Source organism: Eremomyces bilateralis (genome assembly GCF_010015585.1).
Source record: "Eremomyces bilateralis CBS 781.70 unplaced genomic scaffold P152scaffold_6, whole genome shotgun sequence".
NCBI classification, from domain to species: Eukaryota; Fungi; Ascomycota; class Dothideomycetes; order Eremomycetales; family Eremomycetaceae; genus Eremomyces; species Eremomyces bilateralis.
This window is the reverse complement of record NW_022985072.1, coordinates 1333477-1350557: the sequence shown is the minus strand read 5'-3', so window position 1 is coordinate 1350557 and position 17081 is coordinate 1333477. Positions and strand designations below refer to the sequence as shown.

General features: G+C 56.6%; 5 protein-coding genes across 5 annotated transcripts; 3 read left to right on the top strand and 2 right to left on the bottom strand.

The window, feature by feature from the left end:
* The first annotated feature begins 45 nt into the window (after positions 1 to 45).
* On the top strand, positions 46 to 1366 carry P152DRAFT_457403 (uncharacterized protein). The gene is made up of 2 exons (XM_033679220.1): positions 46 to 691; positions 745 to 1366. The coding sequence occupies exons 1-2, from the start codon at positions 127 to 129 to the stop codon at positions 1122 to 1124; spliced, it is 945 nt and encodes a 314-aa protein (XP_033535673.1). The 5' UTR covers positions 46 to 126; the 3' UTR covers positions 1125 to 1366.
* A 7008-nt stretch (positions 1367 to 8374) lies between these two features.
* P152DRAFT_457402 (uncharacterized protein) lies at positions 8375 to 9273 on the top strand. Its single transcript, XM_033679219.1, has one exon. It carries the CDS (start codon positions 8387 to 8389, stop codon positions 9077 to 9079), a length of 693 nt encoding a protein of 230 aa, XP_033535672.1. The 5' UTR covers positions 8375 to 8386; the 3' UTR covers positions 9080 to 9273.
* Positions 9274 to 9403: 130 nt separating this feature from the next.
* P152DRAFT_302350 (uncharacterized protein) lies at positions 9404 to 12268 on the bottom strand. Its single transcript, XM_033675091.1, has 4 exons — positions 11457 to 12268; positions 11214 to 11400; positions 9944 to 11166; positions 9404 to 9867 (listed from the first exon to the last, which is right to left on the bottom strand). The coding sequence occupies exons 1-4, from the start codon at positions 11971 to 11973 to the stop codon at positions 9728 to 9730; spliced, it is 2067 nt and encodes a 688-aa protein (XP_033535671.1). The 5' UTR covers positions 11974 to 12268; the 3' UTR covers positions 9404 to 9727.
* A 1087-nt stretch (positions 12269 to 13355) lies between these two features.
* Positions 13356 to 15267, top strand: P152DRAFT_472811 (PLP-dependent transferase; the record flags this gene model as incomplete). The annotated part of the gene is made up of 4 exons (XM_033681182.1): positions 13356 to 13431; positions 13807 to 14851; positions 14899 to 15141; positions 15195 to 15267. 4 exons carry the CDS (start codon positions 13356 to 13358, stop codon positions 15265 to 15267), a joined length of 1437 nt encoding a protein of 478 aa, XP_033535670.1.
* P152DRAFT_506768 (dehydrogenase with different specificitie) lies at positions 15094 to 16874 on the bottom strand. The gene is made up of 3 exons (XM_033682497.1): positions 16512 to 16874; positions 16387 to 16446; positions 15094 to 16274 (listed from the first exon to the last, which is right to left on the bottom strand). Exons 2-3 carry the CDS (start codon positions 16408 to 16410, stop codon positions 15471 to 15473), a joined length of 828 nt encoding a protein of 275 aa, XP_033535669.1. The 5' UTR covers positions 16411 to 16446; positions 16512 to 16874; the 3' UTR covers positions 15094 to 15470.
* Positions 16875 to 17081: the final 207 nt, after the last annotated feature.

Here is a 17081-nt window from a genome sequence, read left to right as displayed (position 1 = left end):
ATTTCGTGAATTTCGTCCATCGCATATTGACAGTCCACGACATATTACGAATATTACGAGCATGCAATGCACGGGATGCTAAACAATACGGAAATATAAGAGCTTGGGTTCCGAAAAACACACAAAATGGCTTCCGATAATCGAGGCGCCCTCTACGAGCGAGCCGGCTACACCATCCTCCCCATCACCTTCCCCCCAACGCCCGCCTACCCCCACAAAGTCCACCACCACCTCTACCTCCGCTCCCACGACCCGCGCATCGAGGACCGCGACACCCCCCGCACCCTCTTTGTCTCTAACGTGCCAATTGATGCCTCCGAATCCTCCATCCGCGACCTCTTCAAACGCATCGCCGGCGGCCGCGGCGCCGTGCAGCGGGTCGAGTTCGAAGACAAGGCATGGAAGCAGCGCCATGAGGTGTCGGAGGCACCCGTGCACGCGGGGGTGAAGCGGAAGAGAGAGGAAGTGGAGGAGGCAGAGTTGGAGGCGAAGATGGAGACGGCGCAGTTGCCGGAGGTGTGGGAAGATGAGCTGCTTCCCGGGGGGACGTGTGCGCTGGTCGTCTTCGCGGACAAAAGCAGCAAAGACGTGGCGTTGAAAGCGAGCGGTCGGCTTGCGAAGGCGATTTGGAAAGGGGGGAAGGATGCGCCGGAGTTGACGTGGAACAGTAGTCAGGCATGCGGGATTGAGCGTACGTACACATCATCCGATCGCATTACAAGATATTAACATCGATACCTACAGGCTACCTCTCCCACCACCACCTCACCCACCCCACCAAACACCACCTCCAATCCTCCATCAACACCTACCTCACCACCTTCACGCGCCTCGAATCCCTCCGCACCCGCCTCGCTGCTCGCACCCACAACGTCCCCGACGCCGACGGCTTCGTCACCGTCACACGCCACGCCCACCACCACCGGCCAGCGAGCAGCGCGGCGGCGCAGGCGGCGGCGGACCGCGCGGCCGAGAAGGAGAAGAAGATCGGGCCGGACTTCTACCGATTCCAGGCACGGGAGAAGAGGAAGGAGAGGGATCGGGAGTTGAAGGTTGGGTTTGAAGAGGATGTGAGGCGGATACGGGAGATGCGGGAGAGAAGGGGGAGGGTTAGGCCGGAGTAGGTGTGAGGCGTGATTGATACCCTTTGTTGGAGACGGTAGGATGAGAATGGAGTCTTAGCGTATGGCAGGTGTGTGATGGCCGCATCAGAATCATCAGCGTGCTACTATGTTCGCAATACCTCGAACCTGAAGTTCTTCGAGAGTCGAATCTCATGAATTATGTCCCTGTACCGCACTTGAAACCAAGCCACTATCAAGGACAACCATCCCCGACTCCCTAGAATGCATATTACTACCATACAATCCCCACCCAGTCCTTTTTGCGATCGCTGCACCAGCATCCAGCCAGCACCGTAATTCCACGCAACAAATGAAAATCCGAACCGTGCATGTCGTCGACCTCCGAACTGAACCCTTACTGCCCACCTGCCCCTCCCCTAGGCCTCTTCATCCCTCCCCCCTCCCCCTCACTCTCCCTCGGCCGCTTCATCCCCGGCACAAACTGCTTCGCTGCCGCATTCATCCCTCCCCTCGGACTCCCTCCCTGTTGTCCCTGTCCTTGCCCTCCTTGTCCCTGCCCCATCGACGCACGTCCGCCTCTTCCCCGTCCACCTCCGCGGCCCTGCCCTGCTTGTTGTCCTCCGCCTTGCCCCGGCATAGGTATCCCGCCGCGTCCCACCGGGCGAGGAATCCCGCGAGTGGCGGCGCCACCTGCGCGGGGAAGTTGGGAGGCGAGGCCGCGGAGGGCTTGGGGGCCGGTGCCGAAGCTTTGCCGAGCTTGGGCTGGTTGTTGGGTCGGTTGTGGTTGTTGGGCCGGTTGTGGTTGTTGGGCCGGTTGCGGTTGTTGGATCGGTTGTGGTTCTTGGGTCGTGGTTGGAGGCGCCGGCTGTGTCGGCTCGACGGCAGCGGGGGTATCGGTGGATGATGCTGTATGGCCGTTGACCGAATCCTTCGGTGGTTCGGAAGGTTGGGCAGGGGTGACTGGCGCGGACGGTGCTTGTGGCAGCGTTGGAGGGGTTGGTAAAGTGGTTAAAGTAGGTTGGGATGGCTGTGCGGGCTTTGCCGGAAGTTGAATGGCTGCAGCACCAGGTTGCGTGGCAGCGGGCGGCCTCGCGGCCTTCACAATCTCCCACACCTCCACGACCGCCTTCTGAGGCGTCTCCTTGGCCGCGATCTCTACCAACTCGACCTTGAACGTCGCGATGCGCAGCCGGTTCTCGGTCATGTTTAGCTTGACCATGTAGCGTTTGCCCTCCATGAGCACGGCCTGGTCCTTTGTAGTCTGCATTTTCTGCTCATACTCCGTCTTGACTTTGGTGAGCTGGTCCTCGCTCTCCTTGCCGAGCTTCTCCTTTTCTTGGTTGACTCTCGCGACGATGTTGCGTTGGAGGATGCTCTTGACCACCGGGTTGCTGGCGATGAAGTCTTTGATTTCCTTTTCGGATTGTGGGAGGCGGGGGCCTTCCGGGAGTTGGTTCGGGTCGGATCTGATGGGACCAGGCGACAATATCGATGTGTCCATGGCAGATGGTTGCGTAGGCGCCTCTGAGGGGACTGCGATATCTTGAGCAGTCGTTGTAGGTACGCTGTTGAGACCCTCGATATCCTGCTTGAGCTTCTGGTTCTCCTGCTCCAGGCGCTCGATCTCCTGTCTTAACCGAGCAATTTCCTGCTCTAACTCCGCCTTGAGCAGCTTTTCTTTTTCCTCATAATCCATCCGAATCTTCTCACGCGCTTGCTTCAGTTTCTCGCTCAACTGTGTCTTCATGTTGTCGGTGCGCTTCTTGAATTGCTCCTCCAAGGCCTGTGTCTTGGTGGCATGCTGTTCGTCAAGAGACTTGAGGTGAGACGACACTCGCTCTTCGATCTGGGAGTCCGGTGCGGTGCTGGATTCGCCATTCTCTCCACTGCTGACACTCGCTTTCAGAGTTTCTAACTCAATACGAGCTGTCGTGAGTTCCGACTGAAGTCTCTGTACTTCCTCGCTTGATTCGGTAGGTTGCGTGGTCCCGGCTGCTTTAATGTCCTCGATCTCAGAAAGATGGGCCTGCACTTGGCCGTTGAGAGTTTGCTGGACAGCGGTTAGCTTCTGCGATAATATTGAGTTGGGAATACTCACAATCTCCCCTTCAAGCTCTGTCACACGGCCCTGAAGCGTATTGAGTTCCGCAGATAGCGTCGTGGCCTTCTGCTCATGCTCCGACGCGCTCGTCTGCGCCTCCTTAACCTGTGCTTCGAGGTGTGACCGCTCTTCAGTAGCCAATCCTGCAGGGTGCTCGGTAACCTCCCCAGCCTCCGCATCTTGCATAGCAACATCCCCCGACGCATGAGCAAGCGCGTCATCCCGCGCCTTCTTCACCTCCTCCAGCTCCTCCCTTAGCGACCCCAGCTGCGTATTCAGCTGCGCGATCGTCGCATTCCGGTCCCGATCCCGGTTCTTCGACTGCTCAATCAACTTGCTCCGCCGCTCGTTCGCCGCCGTCTGCTCCGCCTCCCGCGCCTCCTGGATCTGCGCCGGAATCGCATCCACCTGCTGCTTCATCGCCTCCGTCTCCGTCTTCAGCGCATCCCGCTCGGTTGTGAGCTCCGAAATCTGAGTCTTCAACCCCTCCAACTCCGCCGGGTCCACGCGGTCGTATTTCTGCAGGATCTGCTGTGCGCGCGTCTGCCACCGGTTCCGATCTTCCTCCGCGAGCTGCAGTTCGCCCTTCTTCGTTTCCAGCTCGTTCTCCACCTCGCGTAGCCGCGTCTCCAGCGGCTCGAGGCGGCCCCGTAGGGTCTCGATTTCGGTCATCTTCTCGGTCACCTGGGCCTGGGCTTGGCGGGCTTCGGAGCGGAGGGACGCGTTGCTCTCGCGGAAGAGGTTGAGCTCGTTAATCGTCTTCATGAGCTCGGTGTGGCTCATTGCGGCCTGTTCGCGGTCGGTCTGGCTCTGGCGTTCCTTAGCCAACTTCTCCCGCGTGTCTTCGAGCTGGGTCTGTGCGTGGTCGAGTTGCTGTTTGATTCGTTTCTGGTCTTGGAGGGCGAGTTCATATTGCACGTCGACGATCTCCTTCTCGCGTCGCAAGTACTTGATGACTTCCTGCAGATTGTCCGCGACGAATTCCGGGGCGGAGGCCTCTTCGCCGTCGGCGACCTCGCCACGCGACTGTTTGAGAGCGGCGATCTGCCCGGATACGTTCTCCAGCTGTTGATGCAAGATCCGATTCTGATTGCCAAGGTCGTCCCGTCGCGTATTCAGCTCGAGCACCTCGCGCTCAAACCTCGCCTTCGTCTCCGTCCAGCTTTCCTGGTTCTGCTCTGCGGTAACCTTCATCGCTTGAACCTCTGAACGAGCCCCGACAAGTTCTGTCTTGAGCTCATTGTACTCCGTCCGTACCTTCTGCAGCCCTTTCGCCGCCTCCGCATGCTTGAGCAATTCGTCCTCATAACTCTGTTGTGCGCGCTGAGCGATCTCGGCTTGCGCCTTGACGTCTTCTTGGTAGAGTTTCGCGGTCGTAACAGCGCGGTCCGTCTCGTCTTTCAATCGAGCGACCTCCTCCTCCAGTTGGGACTTCTGCTCGTTTAGGAGTTTACTGCCCTCCTCCTGCGTCGCGCGGAGCTCGATAAGCTCGGAATTCGTGGATGCGAGCTCATTCGAGATCTCCTTGACACGCGTCTCCAGCTCCTGAATCTTCGCGTCTTTGTCGGCGATGAGACGGTCAGTTTCCTCACGGTACTCATCGTGCGTCTCGTTGAGATTCTGCATCTCCTCTTCGGCGGACTGGCTGATGGCCTTGTATTGCTCAACATTTTCCTTGGCGTGCTCGAGCTCCGACTGGGTGAGTGAGATGTCGCGTTTTAGGTTGGCCACTTCGACGCCCAATTCTTGCTCTCTTGTCAACGTCGCGGTATCGTCGTCGACTGGGTCCGCTTGTGAAGGATCGGGACGCGGTGTTGGTCGGGGCTGGAGTGCAGCAGCGCGCTCCTCGGCGTTCTTGAGTTCCACCCTCATCTCATCGACGCGAGCCTGTAGCTGATCCCGTTGTGTTTTCGCGGCAACCAGCTCCTCGCGAACCGACCCATTGCTTCGGATGAGATCCTCGATCCGCTTCTGGCTCTGCTCTTGCTCGTATTCGCGCCGTAAGTTCGTCTTCTTCGACTCCTCCATCTCCTCGTCAAGTTTTCGCTTGTTGCTTGACAGCTCCGACTCCAACTCCTCGGTCCGCGACTGTAATCGTCTCCGCGTCTCCGAGTCGGTCAATTCCCGTTCGTTCTGGAGGCTCTGCAGATCGCTGAGCATCTTGTTTAGGCGGCTTCGTTCGTCCATCAACGAACGGTTATCATCGCTCAACCGCGTCTCGATCGACTTCCAGAGTTGCCGCTCCGCCTTCAAATTCGACAGCTCGTTCCGCATGCTCTCCGTGAACGACTTGGATTCGATGAGTTCCTCCGCAGTCTGCTGAGTCCGTAGCTCTTGTTTCGCTGCGAGCTCCGACGCCGACTGGGCACGCTTCTGGATCTCCGAGTTCTCGTTTCTCATCATGTTCAGGTTGCTCTGAAGGAGTTCGTACCGTTCGTGGGCCAATGTCAATTGACTGCCGATCCGAGCATTCTCTGCGTGCAATTCGCTCTTCTCCTTGCCCAGCCGGTCGATCTGTTCTCGCATCGACTGGTGGTCGGTATGCGCTTCTTGTCGGTAGCTGTCGAAGTGGCTCTGGAGTTCTTTGAGGAGCTTGGTGTAGTCGGAAATGTCTCGAGACTGCGGCGTCTGAGCCTGCGAACCATCCATACCACCTGGGGGGGGGGTTGACGGGGCCATGCCATCGTTGACCGATTGTCCGAATAGGGATGCCATGTCCGATCCAGCAGGTAGTTGCCCACGATGAGCAAGCATCCGCCTGAACATGTCTCGTTCACGGATGTAGCTTTCCGAACGAATGACCATTCCCTTCATCTCGTCCTGATGTCGTTCCACCCTCTCGCGCAACTGCTCTAACTCATGGCGATCCTTCTCTTCTTGATTCCTCTTCGCCTTCGCCTCCTCGCCTTCCATTTCCTCACCAAGCTTCCGGGTCAGGTTCAAAAGCTTCTCGTTCTGTTCTTGCAGCTCCGCAGTGTTCCGGAACAAGACCAGGCGTTGGCTGATGAAGCGACCCGTGTCCGTCATGCCTTCGAGAGCCTTTTCGTCGACGACTCCGCGAGCGATACGTTCGAATTGAAGCTGCTCGGCGGCGCTGAGATTCTCGAGGCCTTGGTCGCGCGCTTGAACCTCGACCAGAAGAATTTTGACTTGGGAGCTCAAATCGCGTAGTTGCTGTCGTAATAGATCGCTCTCCTTGTTAAGACCTTCGACTTGACCCTGCCATTTCCGTGCCTCCTTCTTGAATTTCTCCCGGTCCTTCCTCGTTTCGTCGAGCAAGGTACTCATCGACGCGAGCTCAGCCTTGTTGCGATCATTCTCGATCCGCACCTCGTCCATCTCTGGCTGCTTATTCTCCAACGCGTTGATCATCTCGTCCATATCGGTACGCAGTTTTTGACTCTGTCGGCGTTCGCCGTCAAGCTCTGCCTTAACTTTGGAGTAGTCGTTGTAAACTTGGGTGAGTGTCAGACCACCCTTGCCGCGAGCGCTTCCAGGAGAACCTCCGCGCGGGGTCCCCATTTCAAACAAGCCATTCATCGAACGACGAGGCGTACCAGGAATAGATCTTGCGGACGGCGGTGGGCGAACTTCGGATTGGAGATGTTCGATCTGCTCCTCCAGCTCTGCGATCTTTTCCTCTGCCCCCTCTTTCTCGGTTCGCTCGGTGTCCAACTCCGACTGCAGTTGTCCAATCTCATCGGCCGCATCTTCCTTGGTTTTCTCAAAACTTGCTTGGACGTGCTGTAGCTGTTTCCGGTCCGTCTCCGCGCGTTGACGATGTAGCTCGGCCATGCGTTTCACGGTCTCCAACTCCACCCGGAACGATTCCTCCGCCTTGGTCTCGGCCTCTTGCAGCTGCTGGATCTTCGAGAAAGCATCTTCCGCCTTCCGCGTGATCTCATCCAGCTGATTTCGGAGCGTCTTCTCGATGTGCCTCAACGAATCGAGTTGTTGCGAGGTTTCATCTCGCTCCCGTTGAAGCTCTGCAATGCGTGCGCCCTTCTCTTTTCGGAATTTGCTGTGTTCGGCCGCGCGGGTCTTGAGTTCGCTGTCGTAGTATTCGTTGTTCTTCTTGAGGAGGCCCACTTCCTGCTGCAGGGACTGTTCGCGGAACTTGGTGCTGATCGCGGCGTTTTCGGCGGATTGGATCTTCTCTTCCAGCGCGGATACCTCTCGTCTCAGCGCGACAACCTTTTGTTGCTGCCCCGTGAGTTCTTCGGCGAGCTTGTCATATGCCGTCGATTTCGACTCGAGGACAGAGGCGGTCTCGGTTTTGGATGCTTTCAGCGACTCGATTTGGGACTCGAGGATCTGGATCTTCGAATCCGATGACGAGTTCGAGACCTTGAACTTTTCGTACTCCGACTCGATTGCGGCGCGTTTGTTTTCTATCCCCATATTTAGTTTCGAGCAAGCCTTAAACACCACGAAAATCCCAAACACGTACGCTCCTCATTCAACTGGTTCCTGAGTTCCTCCACATCTTTCAATGTCTTATCCACCGAAGCCTTCAGCGACTTTGCGCGCGTCTCGCCGCTCCGAATGGCATTCTCCAACTCCACCTCCGACCTCAGCTTCTCGGACTTGAGAGCATCATATTCACGCGCTCTGCTCTGAATCTGGTTGAGCAATGATGCCACTAGGTCGGCCGTCGGGTTCTCCAAAAGGGATTGAAGGGTTGGCTCCGGGACTTGGAAAGACGCGGCGATGTAGGGGATGTCCACCACAGCCGCCGCCATGACTGCTGTGGAAGTGAAAAGCAAGTGCCTGATTGTTATACCATGTTCGGGAGGGGTTGAATGGAGGATTTGATTATAAGAAAGGGCGAAATGAATGTGGAGAAGGGAGAAATGAAGTAAACTTCTAAGTGTTGCGGTGGTGAGTGGTGCAGTTGATGAATGAACGAAATCAACGAATGCGGTCACTTGAGCTTAGGAGAGGAAGAAGCTCAAAGAGGATCACGTGATCTCACTTCAATTAACTTCAACTCCCTTCGTCCTCCATCACTTGATTCTTGACTCTTTGTTCGAGGACTTGGGACTTCTCTGTTCCCAATACATCTCCCATAAATTCTCATCTCTCAAATTTCAATATTGGCCCTCCCTTGAGCCGGCTGAATCCAATCCATGCCTTCTCACTCCTAAGAATCCATCTCCCCGGCGGACTCACCCCTCTATCAACCCTTCCTCCCATCGCCATGGCCCAACTCACCTCCTCCGCCGCCACCCTCGGCTCCCGCCTCTTCATGAACGTCGCCTACGCCATCGACTACCTCAAAGAAAAAGACCGCCCCCTCACCTTCGACTCCATCGTCGCCTACCTCTCCCTCGACCACTCTGACGACCTCCGCCAACTCCGCGGTGCCCTCCGCCGCGCCCTCCTTGAGGACCCCCGCGTCCTCTACTCCCGCGACGGCCTCGCCGGCAAGGGTTCCTTTGAGTTCCGCTCCAAATACGGCGTCCGCTCCCAGGAGCAGCTGCTCGCCCTCCTCCAGAAACAGTCCACCGCCGTTGGCATCTTGGTCAAAGATCTGAAAGACGGGTGGCCGGGCGCGCCGGCGGCGATCGAGTCGCTGGCAGCCCAGGGTGCGGTGCTAGTCGTGCGCAACAAGAAAGACAACGCGCCGAAGAAGGTGTGGTTGGACGACGCGAGCCTGCGGCATCCGGTGGACGAGGCGTTTCGGGGGATGTGGGACGCGGTGAAGTTGCCGGCGAACGGGGAGGAGGTGCGGGAGAAGTTGGAAGCGGCAGGGTTGAAGCCGACGACGGCGAAGAAGGTGGTGCAGGTGGTGGCGCCGCGGGAGAGGAAGAGGAAGGCGGCGAGGGGGGGGCGGCAGACGAATACGCATATGATAGGGATTCTGAGGGATTATTCGCATAAGCGAAAGTGAGGGGATGGCCGATCGAAGTTGGAAATGGAGTTGCATACGATGGCGTTACTGGTTTGGGTTCTGGGATTTCAGTGGCATACCCGAACATGGCTAAACAATGGCGCAACAGGTACAAGTCATATCCGGCCCTCAAAGCCACCGATCAGATCAAATTCTGATTCTCAAAACAATGAATCTCGCAATCCCCAATCTTCCGTGAATTACAAAAGTGCTTCGCCAACATATATACGTCCCTTTCGACCCATCCCAGTTTCGACTCGATGTTACTCGAGAAGCGGTAAAAAACAGCAGCACCAGATGAACACAGTCAGCCGTAAATCGTTTATCCGTCGTGCGGTATGGTATGGCCACTCATTCATGAAAAAATCCCGCTCTTGCCCCTGAAAACAAAACCCCGTCCAGAGAGAAAGTACCGCTCGAGACGCCGAGCAGGAATAATAATCGCCCGGTCAAAGCATCTGTATCCGACCCAATCCTCCATGTAGCGAACGAAAGGGGATATCATACCAATACGAAAAACAAATACACGAACCAAACAAGCCCACCGGATTCCGCCCAATAGCACCCAGTCTTCCGGATATCGATCCGCCGTCGTCGAGCTCATATCATGAAGTCGTGAGATTCCCCTTCTCCCTCGTCCTCCTAGACTCACCGCATCATCGAATGATTCATCCTTGACGAATTCCACATATTCGGATCTCCGTTCTGCGGCGTCGGCGCCGGATACCCATACGAGCTCTGCCACCGCATCTGCTGCCCGTATATATCGCCCCGCACCTGCGCGGCGTCTGCCCACATCACACGTCAGTAATCAGGTTATCAAAGAAATCAGGGGGAATGGAAAGAGAGCGGGGAGGAACTTACTCTGCCCAACACCCGCGTTATACGCCCCCCCATACGCCTGTCCCCCCGGCGCTTGCGTTCCCACCCCCGCCGCCGACCCAAATGGCTGCCGATGGGCCCCATTCACCCCGTGCCCGCTCCCCACCCCACTCACCCCATGGGCCCCCACCGCACCCACCCCATGCCCCGCCACCGGCGCGACGTTATTAACCCCGTGGTTCCCGTGGCCGGAGTGGCTAGCGTCGACGGCCTGGGCGGAGAATTGCTGGGAAAACTGCGGCGGGGGTTGGCGTTGGGGTTGATGTTGTTGGGTGCGGGGGACGGATTGTGGGAATTGTTGGGGTTGTTGGGGGGTGCGGGTGCGTTCGCGCTGGGCGGCTTGGGCCTGGGCTTGGGCTTGGGCTTGGGCCTGAGCCTGGGCCTGGGCTTGGGCCTGCGCGGCTTGTTGCGCAGCGGCTTGGGCGGCGGCGGATTCGGCCTGGGAGTTGGACTTGTCGGTTTCGAGTTGCTTGATTTTGTCTTGGGAGGTGGAGAGCTGTTCTTGGAGGGATTTCATCTCGTTGCGGAGGTCTTGGAGGGCGGATTTAAGGTCTTGGTTTTCTTGCGTCGTGGTGGTGAGTTGGGCTTGTTGAGCTTGCACTTGAGCTTGCACTTGGGCTTGCACTTGCGCGTGGGTGTGGGCTTGACCTTGGGCGAAGGAGGGGGTGTGCGGGGTGTGGACGGGAGGGTGGCCGTTGTGGACGGGTTGGGGGGGGTGGTCGGATGGAGGGTCGGAGTAATGGCAGGCGAGGGATCGCTTTGCACAGGGACCGCAGGTGGGGCGGGCGCCGTCGCAGCGACTCTTCTTCCCTCGACAGACGCCGCAGCTGATCTTTGGTCGTTTCGACTTGTCCCCGTCGACGAAGACGATCCGATTGGAGGCTTGCGCCTGGAGAACGGGATCGAAGTTGTTCGTCGGGTTGGGGTTAGGGTTGCCGTTCGGGTTGTCGGAGGTAGGGGGGGGAATCTGCTCCTTCTCTTGAGACGGCGTACCGGGGACTTCGTCCTTGTCGGTGCGGATCAGTTCGAGGAGGGAGTAGAGGCTCTCTTGTCGAAGATCGGCTTCGGCGGTACTAGATGGCTTGGACGCGGCGATGGTGTTTCGTTTTCGCTTCTTCGCCGCGCGGACTTCCGAGTGGTTCTCACCATTGACTTCGACTGCTCCTCCGGTGGATTGTCGAGGAAGTGTGCCGCCGCGTACCCTACTATAAATTAGTAAGTAGGGTTCGAAATATTGTGAGAACACACATACTTCTCGGGGTTCTTCTGTTCCCATACCGTCCGCCTCTTCGAATCTTTCCGGGGGATCGGAGCGCGTTCTTCATAGGTTTCGTGTAATGGAATATGTCGATATACCACCGTAAGACTTTGTTGGGCGGACGAGAACTTGACCGCCAACACTCCTTTACAGTCATAGACCGGCTTGGTCGCTCTTTTTCCTGCAGCTTGGATTAGTAAAACCATGTTCCAATACGGATCATGTCACAACACGTACCTTGCGTACCGGCCTTACCATTCGCGACGCGATCCTTATTGAGAAATGAATCATTACAGTAATACGAAAAGCGATGCGCGTTGTCCTCCCCGCTCTTCCATTTGTTATGGAAGCTATACCGAAACCCATCCACACGCTGCACCGCCTCCACGCAGGCCTTCGCAATGGCCCTCTGCTTGTTCATGGCCTCGGTGGGGTGCTGATTCGCGTCGAGGGCATCCTGCATGGTGATGCTCGCGTCGAAGTTGTCGGCAACCGGGCCCGGCTGGAAGTGGGCGTTCCGCGAGAGATGCACGTCGAACGACGCGGTGCCGTACACAGTCAATTCGCAGGTGCTGTGCTCCGGCTGGCCCGGCGGATGGGAGAGGTATGCTCGCAGGGTGTTCTCTAGGTCGGCGAGGGCGTTGCATTGGAACGTGAAGGTCTGCGCATTGGGGTCTTTGGGCGCGCGTCCGCGAGGGAGGGAATTGTTGGCGGTGGTGATGGCGGGAGGCGGGCGGACTGGAGCCATGTCCATGGTTGACAGACCCGAGTGAATTGCCCCTCGAGATGACGACTCGAAAAACGAAATGGATATTATCTGTTAAGTGTAGTATAGACGTCGAGAGGTTAGGGATAGCTGGGTCGCGGTCACGGATATGGTGATCACTTAGAGTTCTTCGGTGAAGATGTGGGTAAGGGAATTACGGGTTTTTGGGCGAGAAAAAGGGAAAGAAAACGAAGAATGGAACGCGGACGAGGGTTGAGGGGGGTTTAATAGCTTTAAGGGGCGGCTATCCGCCGGTCGGGGGGAGAAAATCGAGGGAATTGGGGGAATCGGGGCTTTCAGGGGGGGCGTCTTAGGGGTCCAGCTAACAATATCCCACAGTTTCCAGTGGCATTTGATACCGAGTTTCCGGGTTTCTGGAGTCTGGACGGGCTTTCCAGGGTTCTCCACCACCGAATCGGGGTTCTTGATAAACAGGATTAGGTATCTTGAAACGATCTTGTTGATTGAAGATGGAGGATGGAGGATGGAGGATGAAATGATACCATACGGGAGTACCATAACATTGTTGTCGCTCGTATCGGACATCGGCCAACGCAACAAAATGCAACCTGAGGCATTCAGGCCACACCGCTCCCTCAGCGTCAGTCATCGTCCCTTCGACTTCAACTCCGCTTCTTTCAACCCTTAAAATACCTTCACGATACATGGGACGACCAGTCTCGTCTCCACTTCATATATCGATTCCAGGGCATTGTGTTCCATTTTTTACCAAATCAAATCCCTCCGATCCTCCTAATATCCTACATTCGACCTCGATTGACGCGTTGGACGGAACCAGCACATGCTTCGGGTACTTATCCCAGAATCGATAAATCCTTCCAGTCAGGCTGCATGCCCATTCTCTCCGCTTCCGCTGCACCGAATTAGCATCTTTCATCGCTGCAAATACCCGATCACGGGGGGAGTATCACCATCCTGACGAATCCAGAAGCTGGTTTTCCCACCTCAGACTGGTAGCGGCATGTCATGCAACTGTGGGGTGCTCCCCTCCCATTTCCTCTCCTCGGTGCATACTTTCCCTCGCTACCTTCCCTCGCTACCTTCCCTCGCTACCGTCCATTTGGTACAATCAAGAACAAAGAAAAGCAATATATTTACTGCTAAGAGCCAGTACCCAGACGATTAGGTAAATGATGATCAGTTAGCATTTCGGTCTCCCGACAGTAACGTTATAAACGCTTTGGCGGCCCTACCCGGTTGGCAGCATCCACCGTCGTCCTTATAATCCTGTGTCATTTTTCTTTCAGATGTCCAACGTCGTCATCTAGCAATCAGATTATTCCCTAAACTTTTCCTTCTTTCTTACACTCTCAGTATCATATATCCAGACATTGATTTCGCCGTTCAACATGTCTCATACCGCTACAGAGTCCATGTCCTCTACCTTGCGGCGCATGTCACTAGCAAGGACAAACTCTAACAATGGTAAGCGTGTGAATACGACTTTGACCGTCAGCTTCTTCCTATCGCAGTTCTTTTTCTTTTAGTCCATCCACGCGAACATCTTGCTACAATACATATCAAAACCCTCGAGGATCGAAAGCGAAGCATTGCCAAGGCCCAGCCATGCCAGCCCGGCTCCCCATCGCTCGCCTTGGCCTTCTGCGAGATAGCTACCCATGAGCAGTAATACCTACATTCGGTGTACGGGAACCCATGAACTGCAATCTATATCCACGTTGTAATCCATTCTTGCCCGCTACACCCCCTGTAACATCAATTGAACTACTCGATTCTAAAGCCTTCCGGATATTAACATCTACAATCTAAACCCCAGTCAGACAACTTACCATTCACTAGAACAATCCTCAATCGTCCATCGTCTTTTCAGAGAACATCACGAATCCCCCAAACACCATGCCGGCCTCGATCCGTCTCGTGCCTCGACCGGCGTGGTCTGGACGAGCGAAAGAGCCTACGACCACGGCTACCTCGACGAACCGCATGCCTGGGCAAATCTCGGTCAAGGCGCTCCCGAAGTGGAAGACGATATCGAAGGCTGCTTCAAGCGTCCCGAATCCATCCCCATCAGCGTCAGCGGCCGCGAATATGGCCCCACCGCCGGCATCAGACCCCTCCGCGACGCCGTCGCTCATCTCTACAATGCCCACCATCGCCAAGGCAAACCCAGCCAATACACCTGGGAGAACGTCGCCATCGTCCCCGGCGGACGCGCCGGCCTCATCCGCATCGCCGCCGTCCTCGGCAACGCCTACCTAGGCTTCTTCATCCCGGACTATACCGCCTACAACGAGATGCTCTCCCTCTTCCGCAACTTCTCCGCCCTCCCCATCCCGCTGGCCGAGGACGACCGCTATCACATCAGTGCCGAGACCATCGCCCACGAGATCGCCCGCGGCACCTCTGTCATCCTCACGTCCAATCCGCGCAATCCCACCGGCATGGTCATGCCGTCCGACGAGCTGCAGGAGATCCAGGGGATCTGCCGCGGGCGGGCGACATTGATCATGGATGAGTTCTACGGCGGGTATAACTACACCTCTGGTTGCGACGGCACTGTCATCTCGGCGGCCGACAACATCGTGGATGTGAATGCCGACGATGTGTTGATTATCGATGGTCTGACGAAGCGGTTTCGGCTGCCGGGGTGGCGGGTGGCGTGGATTCTGGGGCCGAAGGAGTTCATTAAGGCAATCGGATCGTGTGGGTCGTATCTGGACGGCGGGACGAATGTTCCGTTTCAGGAGGCAGCGGTTGCGATGTTGGAGCCGGATCGGGTGCGGTGCGAGATGGTGGCGTTGCAGAAGCATTTCCGGGATAAGCGGGACTACGTGGTGATGCGGTTGCGCAACATGGGATTCGATCTCGCCTACGTCCCGAACAGGTACCCGACCCTCCTTTTTTCCGTTGGGAAGTACTGACCGTCTCCAGTACGTTCTACATCTGGTTGAACTTGTCCGAGCTGCCGGAAGCCATCAACGACGGCCTCAACTTCTTCGAAGCGTGCCTCGAGGCGAAGGTCATCGTTGTCCCGGGCATTTTCTTCGATCTGAATCCGGCGAAGCGACGAGATCTCTTTGATAGTACGTGTCACCACTATGTTCGGCTGTCGTATGGGCCGAAGATGGATGTGTTGGCACGAGGATTGGATGCGATGGAGAGGGTCATCCGAAAGTATGTTGTCTCATCTGTTATTCGTCCAACCATCAGTACTAATTCATCTGTAGAGCGACTAGCGGATCGAAGAGGCAGAGCTTTGAGTTCGCACCGGTCTTTGACGCTACGAATGAATCTTCTTGAAGAAAGGTCCCTGGCATCATAAGGCATTTGGTCTGATTGAATATGTACCCGCGCTCCTAAATACCCCTTTCCTTCCGAACGATTCTGCCGCTCAAGTCTTTCATAACCGGTGTACCAGCGCCCTAATAGAACAAGTTTCTATACATGACAACAAATCCATCTACCCCCTCCTCCAACCCTTCATCTTCATCCCTATCTCCACCCTACGCTGCCGTCCACCCCCCATCCGCTGCCACCACCGCTCCATTTACCACCCGACTCCCACCACACAACCATGCACATAACTCTGCCACATCCCCTAACTCACACAACGGTGCCCCCACCGCCATTGTCTTCTGCACCAGTCCAAACCCCTCCGTATTAATCCCCTTCGCCAGTGAATCGCTGATATTCGTTGCCATCCCCCCGGGCAAAATCGCATTACACCGAATCCCCCTCCTCGCGTACGCCGCCGCCGTATTCTTCGTCAACCCAATCACTCCATGCTTACTCGCCGTATACGCCGCTCCCCCGCTCCCGCCCCGCACTCCCGCCACCGACCCGATATTCAAAATCACCCCCCGTGTCGGCGGCGCCGGCGCCGGCATCCCCTCCCCCCTCGTCTCCTCCACCACCGCCTCCTCTGCGTCGACATCTCCTAACATCTCCCGCACCGCCGCACGACTACACAGGAACGTCCCCGTCAAATTCGCCCCGATCACCCGATCCCACAACTCCTTCTCCAGCTCCGCCACCGGGTCGAACTTATCCATCACCCCCGCGTTATTCACGAGGATATCCACCCGTCCGAACTTCTCTTTCGCGGCCGAGAAGAGCGCTGCCACGGAAGCTTCGGAGGTGATGTCTGTGGTGACCGCGTGGACGGGCCCGAGGGCGGAGAGGGACGCGAGCTTGTCGGAGAGGCGCGTGGTGGAGATGTCAGAGAGAACGACGGAGGCGCCGTGAGTGAGGAAGGTGGTGGCGATGGTGGCGCCGAGGCCGCCGCCGGAGCCGGTGATGATGGCGACCTAGGGAGGGTTAGGTGATCGGTGATGGGAGGAGGAGGGAAAGGGGAGGGGGGTTGGGGTTCGTAAGGGGGATGGATGGGATGGGATGGGATGGGATGGAATGGTGGCTTACCTTGCCTTCAAGGAGTTTTGACATGGTGATAGGTACTTAGGTTGTTGAAGATACTGGGAGCTGTAACCAGTTAGTCGGATATACCGCCAATTCCCTCCATAAACTTCAAAACGACCCGTACTCACTGTGGATAGTGCTTCGTATATTAAATTTCGATTCTTAGACATCAATAATTAAGTTAATTCACCAAATTCGCTACGCGCAACCAAGTTCCGGACATCGCATGATCTTTATATATCCTCCCCCATTCGCCCGAAATCGCCTAATCAGGTCCCCACTCCCAGCTCCCCCCAAGCGTCGCCGTGACCGGGAGACGTCACTCCACCTCCGCTCGACACGCCGGCTTCGACTTCGGAGGGGCAGAGTGGGCTACCGCTGCGCGTTACACGTGTATCGGCGGTGGATTTGTTCGATTGTGGGGTGTGGCTAATTTTTAGGGGAAACTAACTAGCTGATGGGGTTCTAATTTTCCATGTTTGGAGTTCGATGGTTTAGTTCGAGTTTAGTTCTGGATGCGTATCAACGCCAATCCTACTGGCTGCACGGGAGGGCCCCGAGGGCCCCGAGTCTCGATTGTCGGGGTCGCTATCCGGGCTGCTTAGTCGCCTTGTTAGTGCCGGCTACTAATGAGGTGCTACATGCGGATTTCACTTTCACACTTCTTACTTCTGAGTCTTTTACTTGATTATCCACCC